This window comes from Thamnophis sirtalis, unplaced genomic scaffold, assembly GCF_051295495.1.
Source record: "Thamnophis sirtalis isolate CommonGarterSnake01/CBP01778 unplaced genomic scaffold, rThaSir2_p1.2 scaffold_11, whole genome shotgun sequence".
Classification (NCBI taxonomy): domain Eukaryota; kingdom Metazoa; phylum Chordata; class Lepidosauria; order Squamata; family Natricidae; genus Thamnophis; species Thamnophis sirtalis.
This window is the reverse complement of record NW_028261391.1, coordinates 43,690,980-43,714,458: the sequence shown is the minus strand read 5'-3', so window position 1 is coordinate 43,714,458 and position 23,479 is coordinate 43,690,980. Positions and strand designations below refer to the sequence as shown.

At 39.7% G+C, this 23,479-nt stretch overlaps 1 protein-coding gene across 3 annotated transcripts in view; it reads right to left on the bottom strand.

Annotated features, from left to right (window-relative positions):
- The window catches only part of DNMBP (dynamin binding protein), a 57,955-nt gene that overhangs the window by 9,765 nt on the left and 24,711 nt on the right, over positions 1-23,479 (bottom strand). Inside the window, exons 1-3 of one of the 3 annotated variants that reach the window (XM_087725695.1) lie at positions 20,076-21,171; positions 1,273-1,466; positions 366-465 (exon numbers count right to left, since the gene is read on the bottom strand). In XM_087725695.1, the coding sequence (XP_087581821.1) occupies positions 366-465; positions 1,273-1,466; positions 20,076-21,102 (1,321 nt within the window). In that variant the 5' untranslated portion in view covers positions 21,103-21,171. Of the gene's footprint in view, positions 1-365; positions 466-1,272; positions 1,467-7,856; positions 7,992-20,075; positions 21,172-23,479 lie in introns of those variants that run through there. The other 2 variants (XM_087725696.1, XM_087725694.1) reach the window with 2 other exon arrangements.

The following is a 23,479-nucleotide window of genomic DNA, read 5'->3' as shown; positions in this document are numbered from 1 at the left end:
GCCTTCTTCATTCTGAGTGTAAACATGAACTCTAAAACTCTTAGCAGTAGCCTTTTGCAGCTGCATATTCTGGTAATTGCAGACTGCACATCTGGAGGATTCAAGGCTGAGGAAGGCTGGCTTATGCCTCCCCTAAGCAAGACCTATCTTTGCCTCCTCTAATCATTCTCCTTCCTTCCAGTTTAGTGCTCAGATATCCCACAAGTAAAGGTAAACGTTTCCCCTGTCCAGTCATGCCCGACACTAGAGGGCGATGCTCACCTCTGTTTCTTAGCTGAGGGACCCAGTGACTGTATGCTGAGGTACATGGAACTCAGTTACCATGTTACACTGTTATCACAAGTACCAATAGGTAAAACACGTACCAACAGCATCTGCGGCTTCCAGGGAGCTCAACAACTTCTTTGAGAAAGCAATTACCCCACAGATGTTCCCAAACAGCAGTTCACAATCTACATGTGGCATCTAGGAGGAAGGAAAGGGCAATTTATTCCGGGGCATCCTATTTTCATATGGAAATTCATCTTGTGACCTTTTCCCCATGAACTTAAAGCAGTGCTATAAAACAATAATAAATACTGTTTGAGCACCAAGAATAACACCCTGTAAATACACAGACCAGCATCATCATTGCTGGTATGGATACTAAGAACAGCTGAAAATGGCCCTTTCAACTCCGGAGCAAATATTTCCTCTGCAAATTCCAGAGAAAGTACCACTGTCAGGACCTCTGCTTCTGTACAAAATTATACAAATACAATTAATTCAGCTCAAGTTAGCATGCTGATACCTTTTGTCTCTTCCTGAAATCTGCATGTGATCTGCTTCAGGATTACCTAATAAGCTTTGATTAAAGTTTTTAATGTTTGTGTCTTTTTATTATTTGTTTTCTATTGTACATTGCCTCGTTACATCTATGAGACAGGCAACTTTATAAATATGGTAGATATAATGACAGAAGAAAGAAAGAAAGAAAGGAAGGAAGGAAGGAAGGAAGGAAGGAAGGAAGGAAGAAAGAAAGAAAGAAAGAAAGAAAGAAGGGAAAGAAGGAAGACAAAGAAAGGAAGAAAGGAAGGAAAAAGAAAGAAGAAAGAAAGAAAGAAAGAAAGAAAGAAAGAAAGAAAGAAAGAAAGAAAGAAAGAAAGAAAGAAAGGGCTTAATTTATTATATTATCTCCAAAAATGCTAATCAGTGTTCTAACCACTATACTCAATGGCTCACTATGATTCAATTTTGTTCTATTCCTGGTGAAAAGCTACACATTACTCTCACCTGTGCCTCCTGTAATGGCACCAGGACCTTCTGGACGCACATTTCAAGATCTCGGATATAATCCTGTTCAGTCTGCAACAGTTCAGCAATGACTTTTGCTCTCTTCTCCAGCATTCTTTGTTCTGGGTTTGGTGTGGTGGCTGCGGGAGGTGCTGACTCCAGTGATGTTGGTTGAGATGTTAGCAGAGTCATTTCTGAAAGAGAGCGGGGCAATCAGGACGGAAACTCGGAACCAGCAGCTCAATATAAAGCAGCAAAACTGGAAGGCTCTCAGCCAAATCCAACTTACACAAGACTATCAGCTGGCATTTAGCAGATAAAAGGGTCTTTTAGCCTTGAACAGCCTCTTTGCATAAGCTGTGCAACCCACATATTTCCTGCTTCCCCCCCTTGTCTGAGGATTTCAGTAAGTGATGATTGTGTTAGTAGAAACAATTAATTAGTATGGAGAATGAAAATTGTCCTCTAGTCCTTGAGATTGGCAAGGGCCAAGTATCAGAGATAGTTTGACAAGATTTACACTGGGAAGTTTGTATACGGTTTTTCATCTAAGGTCTATAGGTAACAAATATATTTTAAAATCAAGATTTTTTAATGTATTTATTTAAAATATTTATATAGTTGCCCAAACTCTGAACAGCTGACATCAAAAAAACCCCATACATTTACAATAAAAATATTGAAACAAAAAAAGTATATTAAACCTTGGCACCTATAGCTAAAACTTTCACATGCAGCCCACAAGTTCATCTAATCAATTTCACTCTATCCCTTGGCTTTGGGGAAAAGCCAGCTCTTAAGTGCTCTTTGGAAGGTGAGAAGGATGTCCCTGTCAAATTTCAGGGGGAAGATGTTCCATACAGCAGGGACTGACATGGAAAAAGCTCATTTCCTAGGTTCCGTAAGATGGCAATAGTTAAGGAAGGGTAGTAGAAGTGTGCCCACCCTGTCTGATATAGAAGGATAGCCAGATGTTCTTAGGGAGAGGTGGCCCTACAGAAAACCTGGTCCCATGCCATATATGGTGTTAAAGGTAATGACCAGCATATTGAACTGCACTCGGAAGGAAACTGGGAGCCAGGAGTTTAATGTGGATTGTAATGTTGATAAACCTAGGAGTAACCATCACTGCACATTCCAACACATTTTGGACCAACTGTAACTTCCATATGGTCTTCACAGGAAACCCCATGTAGAGTGTGTTGCAATAATCCAAATGTGATGTGACCAAGCTTGAGTGACTATGAGCAAGACCTCAGAGTCCAAAAAAGGGTGCAATTGGGGTATAATGTGTGTGTGTGTGTGTGTGTGTGTGTGTGTGTGTACGTGCACGTGCAAAGGCCTCCCCTGTCACAGCTTTCATCTCTTTCTTGAGCAAGAGCTGTGTATCTACCCTGTTTCCCTGAAAATAAGACCTCCCCGGATAATAAGCCCAATCAGGCTTTTGAGTGCATGCGCTAAAATAAGGCCTCTCCCGAAAAGAAGCCCTCCCCCCAAATATTGCAACACAGCAGCAGCCATGAGGTGACCACGCTCGCCACCTCCTGCACCTCAAAAATAGTAAGACTTCCCTGAAAATAAGGCCAAGTGCTTATTTTGGGGGTCAAAAGAAAATAAGACCGTCTTATTTTTGTGGAAACATGGTAGGACTTCCAAATTATGCACCAGCTCAGTCCAGAGGAGTAACATCCCTTCCAAAATCAAAGATAGCCTATCATTTGAGCTTGGAGGGTCAAAACCCCATAGCCGTTGTATCTTGCCAGGGTTGAATCAAAGCCAGTTCCTCCACACCCAGACCCTTACAGGCTCCTGACACTTGACCAGAACTGCAAGAGCATCACCTGTCTGGCAAGGGTTGAAGATGTATGGATATCATCAGTATATTGATGATACTGCATCCCAGGCCATCAGATGACCTCCCCTGGTAGTTTTAGGTAAAAGTTAAAAAGAAGCGGTGATGGATCTAATCCCGTCGTAGGGGTCTCCTAACAACACTGACTAGAACTCGCCATAAGGGAGGAGAATCATTGCAAAGTACATATTTACACTGATCTTATTTACCATAGAAAATACAGATTCATGTGAGAAATGTCTCTTTCATCGCTTTAAAATCCTCTGGATAGATGCAGTCTGACCAGGGCCAGTTTGGTGTAGTAGTTAAGGAGCTGGTCTAGAAACCAGGAGGCTATAACTTCTAGTCCTACCTTGGCCATAAAAACCGGCTAGGTGACTTTGAGCCAGTTGCTCTCTCAGCCCAACCCACTTCACAGGGTTGTTGTTGTAGGGAAAACATGAAGAAAAGGCATTTTGTATGTTCATTGCCTTGTGTTACTTATAAGGCAATAATGATGGGATGCATCCTGTATGTCACTATTTTTTAAAATATACTTAGATATAATTTACCTTAATTTTAATTAAAATTGTAGTTTAATGACTGACAGTTACCAAAATGCAAGTAGAATGTAATGAATTTTTAAAAAACCACATATTCACCTATCCATATTTTGTTCATTCCATGCAACACTGTAAGTAACCAATAAGTATTTTAAGTGCTGTATATGATAGTTTTTCAAAGAAAAGGAAATCGAGGAAAGGATATGATACAATAGATGTATTTATTCTTAACCCAGTAGGAGTTATTTTTCAATTCATATTAAATGGAACTGGGCTATGGATCCATTATAACAACAACAAAAATCATAAAAACGAGAAAGGATAACAAAATATTAGGGTTGTTCAATTCTTCCTTCAATGGTCCTTATTTGCTCATTCCAAAAATGAATTCAGGGAGTGTAACAATATCATAAATTTTTATCAATGGAAGCAACACAATCCTTATTTATTACTATCCTAGAATGGAACAGATGGATCATTCTTGGGCTGATTTCTGCTTGTCTAGACTTAAAGAAACCCTGTTGTTGTCTGGGAGATTCGAGAGAATGGGAAAGTGTAGACATGAATACTCTTTTCGTAGCAACACACTAAAGAGAATACCACCTCAGCTCTGAAACTGCTTGGAAGTCCCTTGTTTAATTTTTTCAGAAAACTGTGTGGAATGGGCATTAAAAGAATGCAAAACTATCCCATTACCATCCTGAGAACAATGGTTAGTTGTCACTGTAAAGCTTGAGTGCAGCAATTAATGTTTAGGGATTTTTTAAAACAATTGTTATTAAATCTTTGAAGAACAATAACAGGAACAAATACAAACCAAATTAAAACAGAGAGGCAAAAAGAAAGAAATAATAGAAAAAGTGAAAAGTGCAATAAGAAAATAAAAGAGCTGAAAAATAATTAAAGATTATAAAGTTACAAAGAAAGTAGCTCCTGATATTCTTCACCACAGTTAAAAATACAATTATATTTTAATTAATGGTATTTTATTATTATAGTTTACATATTTTATATCTTCAGTTTGTCTGCCATAGCAAGTTTTGTCAATTTCATTATTCCACCATGGTGGATAGCATCCAATCTTTCTATCTCTGTACGTGTGGTACTTTGACTTAGGACCGGTCATTAAGAGACCATTTAACATTAAGAAATGTTATGGAAAATGGGAGTTGTGACCCAATCCTGAAGTTCTGATGGTCACCCATCCCCATGGTCTCATGACCGCACTTTAGACATTGGGCAATACAACGACATTTACTTCTGGTTTTAGGCAAAACTGATAATGCGATCCACTTAATGACCACAGTGCTTAATAATCACCATAAAAAGATAATAAAATCAGGTTGTCCCAACATTTGACCATAACAGGTTGACTCAAATTATATTTCAAATTCTGCCTAATTTTGCTCCATACCGTAAGTCTTTTTTATCCATTTTGAATCTTTCTGATAACTATAAATGGGAAAACAATTGATAACTGTATTTTTCTGCTATAGTTGTTCTCTTGATTTAATCTTATATTTCACTGAATTTTCTATCACCCATTTGCCTTTGGATGCTTCTTGTGCTGAGATCCACAGAGATGTTTCAGACGCAACCCGGGTCTATATCTATTCCATATTCTCAATATGGCACATCCAATAAAATGATTTTTAAAATCAACATTACTTTTATTATGCCATAAGTATTCATACCATCCTAATCCCCGGTTATGATCTTATAACTTTAAAAGTTGCTTGTTTCACAGCAACATCCATTCCTTCATCAAACCAAACAACAAGCTGCAAAATACGTTTTCCAATCCAGTAACCCCACTGCTCCTCTTTGCTTTGCATCTTGTAACACCTGATATTTAACTTATATCTAAAGTTGTATGTTAAGCATGTTTTTTCATTTTTTATGGTACACTGATTTTTAGCACAGAAATTCTCCCTAATAATGACAAATTTAATTTCTCTCATCTTAACATAGCCTTCTTAATTTCATGTCTTAACAGTTAGTTTGAAATAATATACAATTGATATTTGTTATAATAATACCCACTTAACATTTTTCTCAATTTTAATACCAATTTTCTCCCCTCAATTCTATTGGTAACTTTCTAATTTCATAATTTTTGTTAACATCTTTGATTTATGATCACTAATCTTAAAACCTGTTAGCAAACAAAAGTACTTTAGTTTTTCCATTAATGTTTCTACTCTCTCTAGGTAGTTCTTCCAAAACTAATGTTAATTCATCCATAAACACCCTTAACTTAGAAGTTTCTTAATTCCTTTGACTCTTTGATCTTGTCTTATGTCTCTCTCTATTCAATACTAGTCAGGAACTAAAATGAACAAGACTAGAGACAATGGCATCCTTGTCTTGTCCCTTTTTGAATCTCAAAAGCTTTTGTTAGTTCTTCATTACAATTATTTCTGATTAAATAGGTAAATCTTATCCATTTAATAAAATTATCTCCAAGATTCATTCCAGGACTCTTGGAAACAAAAAACAACAACAACCAATTCAAATTGTCAAAGGCCTTCTTTGCGTCTAAGAATTTCAATGCAGCTTATTTTTTTTTTGTTTCTCCAAATACTTCAGCATATCCAAAATATTTCTAATATTATCTTGTAATTGTCTTTTAGATAAAAACACACATTGATCTTCATGAATATAAAGTTTTGTACAATTGGACAATTTATAGTCATTATTCAATAAAGATATTGGCCAATAATTTCTTGCTAAAGTCAAGTGCTAGCCATCAAGTATTAATGCTTATTAGCCTCCTCCCAGCTATCAAGAATGTTTTCATTCTGTAAAATAATATTATTGTAAAAGCTCATCCTCAAAATATTTATAGTAAGAAGCTGGCCCTGAATATGGAATAGGTGCCTTCCCTGTTTTAATCTTTTTAATCATTTCATACACTTCCCCTACACTAAGTATACTACCAAATGCGTTTTTAATTTAATGGATAATTTGGAACTTGTTGATAGATGAAGATTAAAAATGATGAGTCAAAGGAATGTATTTATTTGACTGAAAGACATATCTTTTTCAAGGATATGGTTTGGATTTCAAAGGTTTAGCTGCTATTGTTCGTAAGGTGGACACAGATTTTCTCAGATCACAAACAACTGTCTTTAATTTTACAAGAAAAATGGCTCTTTTACATGGCGATTGAATCAGATGCTATTAATAAAAATAGTGGAGGACTACAAAAAAAGTTAAAATAATTGTTTGAGAATAATCTTAATAAGGACACAGAAGTAAGAATGGGTTGGGATGAAAGTGAAGCTTTTTAAAAGGATGCTTTATATAATAGTGAACTTCAAAAGAAGAGGCAGGAAAAAATAGAAATGATTTTGGATGAGATAAATAAAGGAAGAATTAGAAAAATACCCAAGGATGACACCTATTGGATGGTAACTATTACTCACCAAATTAAGCTTTTATAGGGCAACTTCTATTTCTATATTAACAGTGAGAGAGAGATGCAAATAAAGATGAAATTATAAAAAACAAGTAAATTCTGAATTTGCGAATAAATATGGCATATAAATTGGGGAAAGACAAAAGAAAGTGATATTAAAAGTCTCACAAAGGAAATACTGTAATAACAGATTTATGCATAGCACTATTCTACTTTTTCCTGGGGGTGGGGGAAATGTGGATGAATAAAGTAGAATTTAACGAAGATTACCGAGAATCAGAGACCACCTTTGAATGGACTATAACCGCAAGGAAATGAATATTAAGGGAGTTTTGAATATGATCGACTTTGTTTCTTTGAAGAAACAAAGAAAACAAAACCCAGCGTCTGCCAACACGCCAGAGCAAATGAACTTTCGCAAGATGCGTTGAGCTTGTATTAAGGACAGGACTGGCACCCAGCGGCGCGGCCATGAACAAAAACGACGCGGCATTCCTCTCCTCCAACGACTCCAGGGCTTCTGGCCTCCCATCACTGGGCTTTCCTCCTACGGGGAGCGCTGGAAACACGAGCGGTGCCTTTGCGCCTTCCCGTACGCGCCGCTAAGGCTGCAGCCCAGGATTCTTCCCGGGCCGGTTGGGAAGAGGGGAGAGAGGAAGGCGTGGCCTCGCCCGAAAGGAGCACGCAGCATGTTCCGAGAGTGGCTCGCATCAACTTCAGCCCCTGAGCGCACAACCCTAACCCAGCCGTTCGCCACCCGCGATCCTACCTGCCATCACCTCCCTACGCTGTTCGGCCAGCTGAATGCAGATGCCATCCCGGTCCTCGCTGGCGGTTCCAAACTGGAGCCTCTCCCTGATAAAGAATGGAGGGTAGCCAGAACAAAGCAGACCCCTAGAGCCGCAGCTCTTCGCTCTTGGCTTATTAGCATCTCAATGGCCCCGGGGAGGGAGAGCCTATCTAGATCAGGAGCAACATCAAAGCCCGGAGCTGGGAATATCCGGCCGTGGACACGACCACCCCAGTTCTTCAGATCCGAGGCTCCTTTCCTCTGAAACAAGGCCTCGGGGACGGTCGGAGAAGAAGTTTTGATATCCGATGGGCAGTGCTGGGCGAAGGCAGATCTTAACAGGAAAGAGCTAAGGGCCACATTTGGCCAGCCGTGCCCCAGCTGTATTAAGTTGCACAACTTAATACAGCTGGCGCGCGGCCGGTTAAACCAAAACAACCGGAGAGCTTTTTTTCCTGACCCAGGATCGTCTTTTGCCGTTAAGTGAATCAGTGCTAATATGAAGCAAAGTTACTTTGGGCTGGACTTCGACGACATGGAAAAGAGGTTTCCAGACAGCACATGTGCGATCCAGGTTGGCTCCTCCTTGGTAGCTCGTCCTGAAACGATTCCTGGTTTTCTACTGCACCTGCTGTTGTCTAATTCAACCCCCTACCCCCGCCCGCCTCAGGTTCACATGGAGATTCCTGGGTCCCAGAACAACACCCACCGCCCCTCCCCGCCGGCAAATCATCTGCATCGAGTCTTTAAAGGGGGAGTGTCACGTGATCTTCCCAGCAACATTCCTGTGGGTCCCTCCCGAGGCTCTTTCCCATAACTCCATAATCCCATGCATAGGGGTGTGTAAAATGAAAGGAAGCAATTGCTCCCCCAGGCATGATGGCAATCAAACACTTCCAAGGATTCTAACAGTGTTTCCCTCATTTTACATGTGTTAGAAAAAATGTATCAATAACTAAATCAAAGCAAACTGCCATCCCTCTTTTAGAGTTCTCCAAATGACACTTGGAAAACAGCCTCCTCTCTCTTTGGAAACCTACCAACAGCATTTTACAATAAATGCTATTATTTTCAAAGGCCATAAAAAAACAGTAGACCCAATGGGTAGAGGTCACTGCATTAGTTGGCACAACAGCAGGTTTGTTTTCTTGGTGCCAGATCTTACTCCTCTGATCAAGTGGGCTGAATTTCAATGTGGCTGGCAGCTGCTACCCATGTCTTCCATGACTGGAAATTTACCGGCATGCAGTGTGTGTATCACGCCTACTCTCAGTGACCAATGCAGAGACACATGCATATAGAAGCATTGTTTCAGTCAAGAATTTGCTGTGTGAAAAGAGGCAGACAATCCTAATTGCTGAAAGCAAGCCATTGGGAAGGCAACATTTACAGGGCAGTGAAAACACCACAATTTGTGTGAATTCACATAGGCCGGTCCTTTTGCTCAGTGCTATTTGTCTTTTCATCAACAACTTTCTTGTCTCAATGTAATACTTCATTCAGACCTGGCAACCGCAATGGCCAACGGCTTTTGTATATATAGTTTTACAGAAATCAAAATATCTTGTGCGTTGCTGGGGAGATTTCACATTAGGTCAACATGTAATCCTGTGAGGACCCTGAATTCTTACTGCATATCAACTCCAACCACCGAAGGATGCCAAATACTTTTTGCATAGGCCCCTACTGGACGGGACCTTTCCCTTCATTATCTTTTTTCTTTGCTACTATTAAACCTCTTTGAAGGTTTAGAATTATCCTTAATTGTCTAAATTATGATAATTTGGTGGTATATAGGGAAGATAAAGAATACTATAGACACTTGATTGACAAGGACTTTGATTACGCAACTGTTTTAAGGGGAGAGGAGGTTTCAGTAGTTCAACTTTTCCAGTTATCTCAATTCTGTCAATATTAGCTAAAATTCTTCAACTAGATAGGGAGAGATATTTTCATGTTTGGACTCTGAGCATCCCTCATATCTACCCTTCCACTTGTACCTCCCAAATCCCTGTCTCTTAAGTGTCCTCCTGCTAGAATATACAGGATGAACCAAGCACTGCCATCCTTTGGCCCTTCCACTACCTGGTCATCACAAAGTTGCCAGTCCAATAGCATGGAGAAGATGTTGCCTTCCTCTGCAACTGTTGCCCAGCTTTGTTCCTAATTACAATACTTTTTCTTCTAAAACTCATTTTTCTGAGTTTTTAGTAAAGGCATGCCGTTAAAATACAAAAATTACACAAATTGCTATGCCTCACAGTGAAACTATCTCTTCTTTTCTTGGCAAAATTCCTGTACTTTAACCGCTACCTAGCAGAGAAATCCAGCAGGTCTGTTAGTTTCTATCATCACTTTCTTGTATCACTTGAGTTTCTGTAACAGCATAAAACTAAAGGAAGATATTTTCTTCCCATCCCTTTTCTTCATGCTCACACAACTTGAAGAACTCACCAATTGTAAAGTTATTAACTTAAAATGTGGTCTCTGTTGTGCAGCTAGATTTTGAACCGTAATCCCACAGAAGAATCAACAACAACAACAACAACAACAAAAAAAAACAACCCAATTTTTAAAATAAAAGCACTGGTCTCACAAGGTTTGTATGACAGATAGGAATGCAAACATGCATGTTCTTATCACAATCTAAGCTTACTGGGAACACACATAACTACCTTGTCCCTCCCTCTCCCCCCCAAAAAAACCCAGATACTAATATATATCTTCCTGTTTCATAATCACTACAAGAAATAAATGGAAGCTAATTCTACCTGCATTGGTTTATTTAATGATTACTGGAATATATCAATTCCAAAATAGCTCTGAGCATCTTAACAATAATACAGAAGGTGTGATAGTGGTGGAGAATAATCAATGTCCCAAACTAAAACCACCTAGCCATTAACACATAGAAGAAAACAGACTGAACAGTAAGAACTGCCTACTGCAGGGATTAGATTTCCAAAACATCCAGGTCTTGGAGGTGTTTGTTTCTTTGTTTACTTACTTACTTACTTATTTATATGCCAATTCCAATAGTAGAATATGACTCCAGCAGCTAATGCCACATTAAAATGAGAATAACAAATGATCCACAAAACAACATCGGTTAAAACAATAATAACAGACTCCTCAAAACATTGTGTATCTTGTTCAAAGCAATTATCTTTAAAAATGAGTTCACCTATCACCCTGGAACAATCTATGCCTGAAAGGAAAAGGCAAGTTTTAAATGCCTTATACAAGGCAAGGCCATCCTAATTTCCACCATATCAGATCATATGGAATGCGTAGAATAATCAGAGATATGTAATCTTGCAATAACCCAACCCTGTACCAAGAATACACAATAATCAGCACTTTGAATTGTACTTGAAAGCTGACTGGGAATCAATGAGCTGTGATGTGGACATATTGAGATGTGTTCATAATTACCCACACTGCTAAATTCTGAATCAACTGTAACTTCTAAGTGATGTTTAAGGGTAGCTCCATCTAGTGCATGTTGTAAGAGTCCAAATGGGAGGGGACTAAGATATGGTGAAATTAGTGCACAAAATGGATTTGTGCACAGGCCCTCCTGGCTATTGCTATTAACCGCTCCTTAAACAAAAGTCCAGAAAGACTCCATAATTGCACACTGGTTCTATCTGGTGGCATATTAACCCAACCAGAGTTAATGTTGGGAAGTGCCCAGATATGGGAACCCTAAAACTCAAAGCCACTTATCTTTGCTAGGGTTAAACGGAATCTCCTCCAGATCCCATAGCCTTCTCAGCTTAGCAAAGAATCTTGACCACATCACTTCATCGGCCAGGGTTAGAGCAGGGGTGGGTTCCTGCCAGTTCTAACCTCTTCTATAGAAGAGGTTCCACAAATCTACCATGCCGTTTAGAACCGGTTCCAGCTCCTCCCGCCCATCCGCACCATGCTTGCCCCGCCCACCACTCATTGATTGGCTGGCTCACCAATCCCCCTGGCCGAGTCCTATCTAAGAGTCCTATCTAAACCTTAAAGTCTTAAAGCTGTCAAGTTTGAACACTCCTGGGTTTTTTTCCCTAAAGGGTTAGGGGTGCAAGGGTCTTGTAACTTGACAGCTTTAAGACTTGCACACTTCAATGCCAGAGTTCCTGAGCCAACATGACTGGAGGAGGAATTCTGGGAGTTGAAGTCCACAAGTCTTAAAGCTGTCAAGTTTGAACACCCCTGGGGTTTTTTTTCTAAAGGGTTAGGGGTGCAAGGGTCTTGTAACTTGACAGCTTTAAGACTTGCGTGCTTCAAATGCCAGAGTTTCTGAGCCAACATTTTGGTTGCCAAGCAAGAGCGTTGTTAAGTGAGTTTCACCACATTTTACAAGTTGGCCACGCCCACCCAGTCACATGACTGCCAAGTCACTCCCATTCAGTCACATACCCAGCAAGCCACTCCCACAAAGCAGGTCACACCTACAGAAGACGTTCTAATAAATTTTGAAACCTACCACTGGGTTAGAGATACCAGAGTGACTGGTATCATTATATTAATGGTACTTCAACCCATGCTGAAAATCTCAATAGTTTTAGGTATATATTAAACAGGACCAGGGAGAGAATAGACCCCCAAGGCCCCCATCAACATCAAATGGAATCAGTCTTGGAGGAAGCACTATCACTACAATACCATGTCCCAAGTCTTAAATTCTTAGGACAGTTTAGAAGGACACCATGATCAATGGCACCGAAAGCCACTGAGAGAATCAGGAAAGCCAGGATAGATGCATCACCACCATCCTGATCGTCAAAAAGTGCAATCATTGATTTCTCAGTACTGATTGTTAATTTTGAATGTCAACAGTTTGGTCCTGATCTAACGGAACATCATTTTAAAGGAGAGGCACAGCTGCAGAAGACATACTCCTATGGATCCTGAAGGATGGGACTCCAAGGGTTCCTTCCCATTAGATCTGATCAGATGGGCAGAAACTACTGGAAAAAGAAGGTCACTGTGTTAGAAATGTTCTTAAGCAACATTGTAATCTGGCAGCAGTTACTGAAGGCCCTCTTGAGTGTAGGCTCCACACCCTTTGTAGGCCTCCTTTAATGAAAAAGCCTGGGAACGATTCCATCAATTAAGAGCAAGACTGAAACATCCAGCCCAGTATGTGAACTTGGAAGGCCAAATGAAAGCAGCCTTCTGCATTGTCTTTCAAGCAAGCTGTCTGCTGGGATTTGCTGTTCTTTGCATATTCCTCCCCTTCTGAGGGAGTCAATAGCAAGTGCATTTGTATAAGAAATTCCAAGAAGGTGTGGTTCGCTCCTGAATGTACACACACTGTGAGCAGCAGTGAAACAAACAATGGTGCAACCTACCAAAGTAATAAATAAAGATAAAATAAAGATAAAGGAGAATATTTGCAGTTCAAGGTCGGAATGAAGGGTCCTTGGTGATCTCTGAGCTTGTTTGTTTTCCTGCATAGGTTTCATTACACAAACAAGGTAGCATCATCAATGCAATGACGCTGTTACCTAGTTTGGTAATGAAATGCCTGTCAAGCTCAGAGAGCACCAAGGACCCTTCGAGTAGAATAACTCCTACATCAGCAGCAGAAGAAAAAAATCCCAGGATTTCTGCCCAGCGTAACCAGAAAACTACAACCAAGAGAAAATTCCATGGGTCTGACATGCACACGGCCACAATATCTAATTGAAAGCAAGTTTCTGTTTCAGGCTTTGTTGATTTTTGCCCAAAAAGCAGCAGAGCAAACAAGGAGACAAAGAACCAGCCTCCACTGAACTGAGGCACAAGCACGAGAGGGTGTGGGAGAGAGGAATCTCTGCTGGACTGGGTGGGGGGCACCCAGAAGAATCAATAGGTTGTAACTCTCAGCATATAATTCTGGACTTCTAGAACTGGAATCTGTAACAAAATATTGCCAAGCTAGTCCACCATATACCCTTCCAAGATATTGTGTTTCATTCCTTCTCTCTCCTCCAATTTCCCACCCTATTGATTCAGTCTTAGGATTTCCCCTCCCTAGCCTGTTTTTCTCTTCTGCAAAACTCTGGTTCCTGCACACCTGTTGATACCCTTCCTTGGGGTATTCCTTCAGCCATAGAAGAAGTCCTACTCACAGAGTGGCTGGGCTCATACATATCACGGTTTGGTTTTGAGTTGTACAAAGATAAACACAGCCGTTTAAAAAGCCGCAGGTTATAGCCTTGTATATTGCTTGAATGCGATCCCAACACACCCACTTGTGGTTAGCTGAATAAACCACGGTTTATTCTATAATTATGATGAATGAAACCGCCCCCCCCTCCCATTTGGAGAAGTGCAGTTCTGCTCAATGTTGCATCACATACCTGAAGGGCACAAGGCTGGGTAAGATAAGCTAAGTATAACTTGTGAATCTAGGCACTGAGTTTGCTCTCTTCCAGCTGCCATGACAGGAAATATTTTTTCTGCCAAGAGGCATTTTCCTTTAGAAATCTGTCAGGATTTCCCACTCAAGAAGGGGGAAGGGGGCAAAGCTCTTAGTGAGCAGAACTGCAACAAGATTTTCTGAGCTTAGGTCATGCATAGTTATGAGGCAGGTTCAGTGATTATAGAAGCACCTTTTTCCTAGAAAATCTTTCACCAGTTGAAATTATTAGAAATTATCTTGCATCACATCCTCTGATTCACAGGTAAAGCATACACGGGTGCATCTTTCACAGCCCGTCAGTAGGAATCTTTGCCCAACACAGCAAATCATCTTTAGAAGGATGTAGAAACAAGGCAAATGTGCCAGACATGCTTACGGTAATTACTCACGAAGCATCAATATGCCATTAGTAGATTCTAAATCTTAAGTATTTCATTGGGTGAATTGTTCCATAATTCAATATTTATACCTAGGTTTTAATTTACATATCCTATGCCTTTTAAAAAACTTGCAGAATGGTTTACAACATATTAAAATACAAATCAATCTTAAAGAACAAGACCCATACCAAGTTATGGTTTAATCATGGTTATTGAATATAATGGTTAGAGTTACTAGTCATGCTGAAAACTGGCTAATAAACTACAGTGATTGGCTTCATACAGCATGCTATGGGGGTTTAGGTTCTGTATAGTGTATAAGCTGGCAATATGGAAAACTAATTTGCTCAGAATTCTTTTTATACTGAGGTATGAGAAACTTTGTTCTTTACCTAAGAAGGTATGAAACACCTTCTTCTAAAAGTAGTGTTGGCTTCCATCAGATAATTCTCTGCATCCTAACCCAAAATTAGCCAGATCTTGCATGTAAGCTAGTGATAACTGGCAAGTCTCAAACTCTCAGATAATTGTCACGCACGTTAGCTGGCTGTGTCCCAGTTCTTCAGTTTATTTTATCCGAAACTAATACAGACAAACAATATGACACAGCTGACAAACACAGGTGCGTCTTGCAATATTGTTTGCATTGGTATGAATATGACTGTCTGGAATACTGTGAATGTGCTGGTAACTAATGGTTAGTCAGAAACTGTATTGAAAAAAACAAAGTGGGTAAAACATGCAGAATACGGGTTTTTGATTTTTTCTAACCTCTTGAAGGTGTCCATGTGCTCTGTTTCATATGACGAGGAGGGAAATTCGAATGGACCGGTGCTCACATTTCAAGCCACTGTCCAGTTGCATCTCCCATAGGGACTGAGATATTTTTCAGGATGCTGCCTTCTTTTACAGTCCTAGTTTGATCTAGCCCTAAATCAAGCTTTTGATAAGGGGGTAGATTTTTTTTTACTGCTGTCTCTTCCTATACCAACTTTGATTATGTACTATTCTGTTTACAAAGGGTTACACAGTGATAGGTAAACAGAGAGAAGCCTGAGACAAATGCTTTGGGTTGGAAAGAATAACATGTCTTGATGTTGGAAGACTCTCCTTGAACTTTGGAAGGGAAACCTTCAGAGAGCAAAGGAGAAAATATTTGAATTTCTGAGAAACAGTAAAAAAATAAAATAAAAGAATGGTAGTTTAGCTGGATGGGATCTTCAGAGATCTGCATATTTATTCTTAAAATCTGATATACGATAAGTACTCATATTAATCAGTACAATTTTAAAATTTCTTTTCAAATGACAGGTTTCTTGTTAAAATTGTAGTATTGAATAAAGTAATTTGGGAGTTGACTTATTTTATAATCTTTAGAGAAAATAGAAATGTGAGAAATTAGAACCTAATCAATAAATTAGCTTTACTTGTGTCATTAATATCAGTCACATAATTTAGTTGTTTGTTATTTATGAAGACAAATAGGTGTCTATTTGTCTTAGGGTATCTTGGATCAGAATTTTGAATAAAGAATTTATTGCCATAAATGTGTGTGTGTGTGTGTGTGTGTGTGTGTGTGTGTGTGTGATGAAAAAGCACCTGGTATGCCCAAATATGAGAGGGGGGAAGTAGTATGCTCCCTCCCATATTTGGGCATACAAGGTGCTTTGACATAGCACTTACTTATTTCCTTAGCTCAGCTGATAAGGGAGGAGAGCTAATACAGTGGCTAATACAACTACCTAACATGTAAAAACAGCCCAGGTTCAAATCCCAGTAAGGGTATGGTTAGTTGATGAGAGCTAAATAGCTTGAAATAGATCTATACTAGTCTCCCTTTATTTATTTATCAGCACAAATGATATATATATCTCAAAATGATGGACTGAACGTGTATATATATATATATATATATATACACGTTCAGTCCATCATTTTGAGACTGACTTAGTGTTTTTCGCTCTAATTAGAATTTGGATTACAAATACAATGTAAGTGTCAAAGTTCTATATTATTCCAGTGGAAACTGAACTATGAAGTCTCTGGAATGCTGCGTGTAAAGAAGTTGGGAGATTCATTAGTCATTCTCAGCCTTTTAGCTGCTGTAAACTATGAAAATCTGAAAAAGGTTTAAACAGCATAGAGGCAGATGGACAAACAGCTATAGGAGGATTAAATGCCTGTTTGAGAAAAGATTAAGGCCAATAACCTCCACCAGGTTGTCTAGAAAGGAACCTGTAAGAGCAATATTCATTGGCTGATAAAGAAAATCAAACACAGTTCCTTTTTTAATGCTCAGATAAGGAATGACTAAGGAATGACCAAACATTTTGCAATCTAACTCATTAGAAGAGCCACAAGAGTACTTCACGTCCTAGCTACCTGTTTTTTGAACTAAAGAAAGTCAAAGAATGCATGACAAAGAAATGTTAAATGAAAGGCAAGATAAAGGCATAATAGCCATAATTATAAGCATAATAATGAACTGTAGGGAAAGAAAAGCAGATATTCCACTGTTTCAGACTGGCAGAAATCACTGCTTCTGGTTAATGGCTACAAATTTCTCACTAGGCAGACTAACGCGAAGGTGGGTCCAATTGTTTGCTTTATTAAAAGGTAAGCAATTTTTTTGTAGCCTGAAAGAAATACTAAGGCCACTGTCTACTGAGCATTGTATAACTGATAATAAAGGCAGAAGCAAGAAATGAGTAATGAGAGATGAAGTAGATAATAACCTATCACATGGTAGAATGTTGGTATATAGAAGTGCATGGGGTGTGTGTGTGTGTGTGTCTGTGTCTGTGTGTTACAGTAGTAGATGAACACAAGCAACTTAAGTGTTATACCCAGAACACACAGAGTAATAAGATGTATAGATTGGACGCATAAATATCTGTTTGGGAAGGGGCAAATGATGAAAACTGTGTAGCAGGTAGTCCTCAACTTATGACTATAATTGGGCCCAGAACTTCTGTTGTTAAGTGATGTGACCATTTAGTAATTTGTGTCCAATTTTACAACCTTATTTTTCTGCAAATCATCATGGTTGTTAAGTAAATTCAGCTTTCCTCATTGCCTTTGCTTCTCAAAAGCTTTTTGGGAAGATCAAATCTTAATACCTCAGGATGCTACAAATACATGCCAGGTGCCAAATGCCCAAATTTTATTCACACATCCGCTCTGCTTCCCCTTTTGTAATCTAAGATCTGATTGATAATACAGAAAGACTTCATCAGTTCTTAGGGCACAATGCTGCCTTAAAATCTGAGTCCACACCATGCCTTGTTACACTCCGGTTCGGCCAAACCGGTAGTGGTATGCCAGCCTGGGTTACAGAACCAGCAGCGACCCAGCTGGCCACGCCTCTGAACTGGTTCCCTCGTTGCCGCAGTTGCCTCCACCATCTTGCTTTGGAGTTCTGTGCATGCGCAGGACAATTTCTATTGAATTGCGCATACGTGCACAGCGTGCACACGAGCGAACTGGCAGTAACGTCGGTTAGAACTCACCCCTGACTCCAAAGGAATGGATTCCAAGGGAACCCATAAGGGAGGATTTAAGATAAACAAGACCAGACCATGATCTTTTGCTTGGGTCACTTTGCAAATGTCAATACACACTGATGGCAATAAAGGAATAATAACATTTGCTTACAGCATTATACATGGCAAGCATCTAACACAATGGCCGAAAATAAAAATTGGGCTGGTTTGTAGCAAAGAAAACAAAACAAGACTCAGTGCATTTCTCACCTACATTTCTCAATTCAAGTACAGATAACTTCCTTATAGCTAATCCAAGCGAACTGCATCAAAGTGAATGGACATGCTGTAAGACAGGTAAGTGCTACTGCTGCAAAGAATAAGCTCAAAGCAGCAGGCAAAACAAGCTTCATGTTAAGGCAAATTAAACACTTCACCAGTAAATGAAAAACCCATCTAAATTAATTTTCTCAAATAAATTAGCTGAAAATTATTAAAGTTGCAAAGATATCAAAAACATGCCAGTTTGGAGAAAGATAATCTAAGGTAAGATTGCAGCCCAAAAAGGTATTGGCTGGTTTATACTTGGTATTAAAATATGATGTATTTGTAGTTTAGCACACTCTGTTAACATGCTGTAATTTAACAAGAAGTCCTGGTTAACAAAATGTTGGCAAAACTTCATGTCTGAACCAGGTAGTTGTTCTACATAATGACTTATCTAACATTTCTTTAGTGCTAATTTTCTATTTTAAAATATAAGCTACCTAGAACTGTTTGAGAGTTGATTAATTAATGATGTGCCATAAAGTTGTTTTTGACTCCTAGCGACCACATAAACACATTTTCTCCATGACAGTTGGAGACTTCTCCATGATTGTCTGGGAGTTGGTCTGCCTCTCAATTCTACACATTTAAGAATCTCACAGCCTAAGATTTCCAAGAGGTTCTGCAGAATTTTTTACCATATGTATTGCTTAGACCAGTGTTTCTCAACCTTGTCAACTTGAAGATGTCCGGACTTCAACTCCCAGAATTCCCCAGCCAGCGAATGCTGGCTGGGGAATTCTGGGAGTTGAAGTCCAGACATCTTCAAGTTGACAAGGTTGAGAAACACTGGCTTAGACTAAACCTGGGCATTTTATGCCTCCTGGAGCATATTTGGCCCTTAGCTGTTCCTGTCTGGCCCATGTGAGATCAATGAGAAATTAGAACTTAAATTTATATAACTGTATACATGCACACAAAACAACTACATTGCTTTTATTTTGAAGGCGACTACTATTTTTTTTCCAATTTAGGTACGTGCCTGCGTGCATGCTTACACATTTCACAGCCTTATTGGTTTGGCCCTTCACAGCAGTCCTACTTTCTCAATGTGGTCCCTTGAGAAAATTAATTATCCACACCTGACTTAGATTTAGAACTCTGAAATTTATGAATATTATATACAGACCACTTTTTTCTTAATTCCCTCAACAACAGCCCCGACAGGTAGATGGGTGGGGGACTAGATTCAGGCTCTTTGTTCAACACCTTAACTAATAAACCAATAAAGGAGATGCACAGTTAGTTTCAAAGAACTGCACAGGATCTAGTCCTGAGCATGAAGATTCTTTTGGAAGCTAGTCCATACCGAGAAAGGGAGCAGGCCATTTTACTAATGCTGTAGTAATAGCTGTTTATCCCATTCAGGAAAGAGAAAGGGCAAGCAGAAAAGAATATAACCCTAATGTATACAGATTATTTACGGTATAAGAAACAATTATTTAATTTCTACAAAATAGCTGATGAATGACAGGCGGTTCTTCATTTCCCAATGCTGTGGTAAATGCAGGTGTTTGTTTTAGGGCTGCTTATCTGGGGAAGGTGTGGACATCCAAAGAACTGTAGAGTTTGGCCCACAATCCTTTGATGATTTCCCATAACTTACCTTGCTTTCCTTTTATATGGTGCCGGAGGACGCTGGGAGCAGTACGACGGTAACAGCTGTTCCGTTGCCAGGCTTCTGTGCCACCTACCCTTCCAGCTTCATCCTCCCAGTCCAGATTCCAGTCTGAGCGTCCTGCCCGTGTCCTGGGACACCCACCCTTCCTGACCTGTGCACCTGCTGCAGTTTCAATCCTCTTGGTATATGCCGCATGCTGTGATTTGGCAATTTCACACCCAGGTTCAAACTCCCGATTGCCATTCCCATTTCTCAGGGACCAAGGTGGTGGATCTTCTAGGGCAGAGTGTTTTATAACATCCGTGGTACAGCTCCCAGGAATTGCTCCTGAATGTTGGGCGTTGTGGGAGACTTCACACAACATGAATAACCTTTCTGGCTTTCCAAAGTACTTCCAGTCAGTGCTATAATCCACATATCTGTCATTTTTCTTCTTATCATTCCTATCCAAGGTATGGCCACCTGAGTTCCAACCCTCTGTTGGACGGTCACAGAAATTCAAATTTTCCTTCCAACAGTTTGTATCCAAATGTTCTGCATTTCTGGAGAATCTGAAATCGGCATCCTGGCCGTCCTTACGCACAACAGAAGGTTTCTTGTGAACCACTTGGGTGCTATTTTCAAAGTCTGTATAGTAGCCGTCTTCTTCCAGATAACCATTGCTTCCTGTTTCATGCTCCAACAACAGATTCATTTTCTTCTGGTCCATGGATTGATTACCCTCCTCCACATAGTCCTTGCAGTTTCTGGTCACGCTGCCATCCCTGTGTCCACTATCCCCATTTTTGAAATGGTCACAGACTTTCTTCACAGGTCTGATGGTGTCACACAGGTCCCTGTTTCTACACTCGCTCTTCCAGTTTTCACTACCACCATCTTGCCCATGTTCCTTATAAATCTGTCCTCTTCTTTCAGAGCTGTAGTCTCTGTACTCACGGTTGGGGAGTTGTGACAGACAGATCTGTTGTCCTGGAGAGTTTATCTGATTTCTGGACTCAGAATAAATGCTCATATCCTTCCTGGTATGCTCTTATCCCACTCCACCCCCTTTCCTTTCTCAGAACTTCATCGTTCCTTCATAACTACCCTTTCCCTGCACCTCACCCCTGAGACGGTGCTGACTAACTGCCTACCATAGAGAAGCTGTGTAACCTTCGTACCCAATAGGCAGCCAGTTCAGAAAAGCCTCTCCCTGCTGCTGGCAGGTAATGAGTAACAAGAATACCACAGTTTGGATTGGATCAGTGCCCTGCCCAAACCGGCTTCTCTGCTTTATAATGCTAAAGGCAGGGAAAATGACCTCTCTTTAGGGCTCGTAGGTTCAGGAAAGCTAAGCATGTGGTTTATGTGTTTGTATCAACCAAGGACTTCTCTGGGTGTGGGAATATATTTTTGAAAAGCACACAGCTTTGGAGAATTGCCAAAACTCTGGATTCTTAGATGTCTCCGGTCTTCTAGTAGCAGAAACACTGATAATCTTGACTGTTAAGATATCCCGCATCAATCTGTTTTCCCGTGACCCATTCTATTTCATCCAACAAGTCCGAATACATAGCAAATAACACAGCACTGGGTCTGAATGCTTTTCATATCTCAGAGTTCAGTTAATTCATTGTCTCAAGCCTACAAAATCCTAGATAGACACTCTTAAGTTCCTGATAATTAGCATGGAAATGATTAAACTTCGGAAAATAAATCTGTGGCATCTAATGCAGAATACAAGAGTTTATATGAAAGCCAACTAATTTCACAGATTTCAAAGAAAAACACAAAAACACCTGCTTAGTAGATTTTCTAAGAAGATAGCGGGAAGATGTTTTCTGTCTTTCTATGATCACTAATTCTTTTATTTGCCTATGTCTATTTGTCTCAAGTCTCTGTGCCTCATAAAAATGGACAAAATTACATAATCATTATTGGAGAGAGGGCAGGAATAGGAGAAAAGCACCCCCCCCAAAAAAAACAATTATGATGCTTTGCAAAGAAATCAGATGAGCCAAACTGCTTATTTATTCAGTGGATTTAAGAGAGCAGGCATTTCTAAGTGTATCTTCCCAAGTGCTAATAGCTTTTTAGTCAATAAAAAAGGGAAAAAAGCATTTGCACATCATAATTTATGCACACGGTGACTGGCAGCAAGTTATTCTCCTAAGATTCAGAGCATCTTTATTATTTTCATTCTTTCCCCAACTGTAACCCTCTCAATTTCTAGTTAATTGATATTGATCCTCCTGGTTAGAATGCAGTATTGCAAGCTAACTGCCCATAGACTGAAATTCGATCCTAATTAGCTCAAGGTTGACTCAGCCTTCCATCCTTCTGAAGTCAGTAAAATAAGGAACCAGATTGTTTGGTGGTAATATACTGACATTTCACCCGCCCAGAGAATGCTGTAAAGCATTATGAGGCGGTATGTAAGTCTAAGTGCTATTGCTAATGCTGTTCCATTCTGCTTCATACTGGTTTGTAGGCTATATACAATAACTTGTTTGGGCATTTGGCCAAAATACAGTATTCATTTTGGAGGACTACTTGCATGTTCTTTACCTGCTTGCATTCTTTTTGCAGGGTTTCACTGTTAACAGACAGAATCAGAGTAAAAGGGGTGAGGAGTGAAAGGAATTTGCTTCCCCATTACTGTTACATATTTCTTTTTTAACACCTGAAACAAGTTAAGTGGCTCTGAGGTAATAACATCGTCACGCCATGGTTGTTGCACAGAAACAGCCAGTGAGTAAGCAACATGTTCAAAAACTAAGGCAATTTTTTTATAACTAATGTATTACACCATATCACTGCTCAAGTTACAGTTTGATCTGATTACAGTTGTAAGCAAGAAAAGCGGACATCTAGAATGTATTTTCCCCACAAGTATCCCAGTACAGATCCAAACTGGCCCATTCTTCCCAGTCTGGGGCCTCTCTTGGAAAGACACTATGAGATACTGAGCATAAAAATCTTTTCTGTAAATACTTGCCCCCAGCCAAAGATCCTGGAAGAGCAAGAGGCACTTTAGATTATTGTGCATCTTAAAAACCAGAAATACGTTGTGAGAGAATAGAGCTGAATTTAAGATAGACTCCTACTACTTCCTCTTTCTTTGTGGAGTCCATGGTGCTTCTCTAGGTTCATGGATGAGAAGCGAAACGTCTTCAAAGAAAAACCAGAAAGTCCAGTTGCCGCTTGAAAAAAACATCTTTGCGACAACTGTGACCTGGATGACTGAGAATCTCCATAGACCAGTGTTTTTCAACCTTGGCAACTTGAAGATGTCTGGACTTCAACTCCCAGAATTCCCCAGCCAGCGAATGCTGGCTGGGGAATTCTGGGAGTTGAAGTCCAGACATCTTCAAGTTGCCAAGGTTGAAAAACACTGCCATAGACATCTA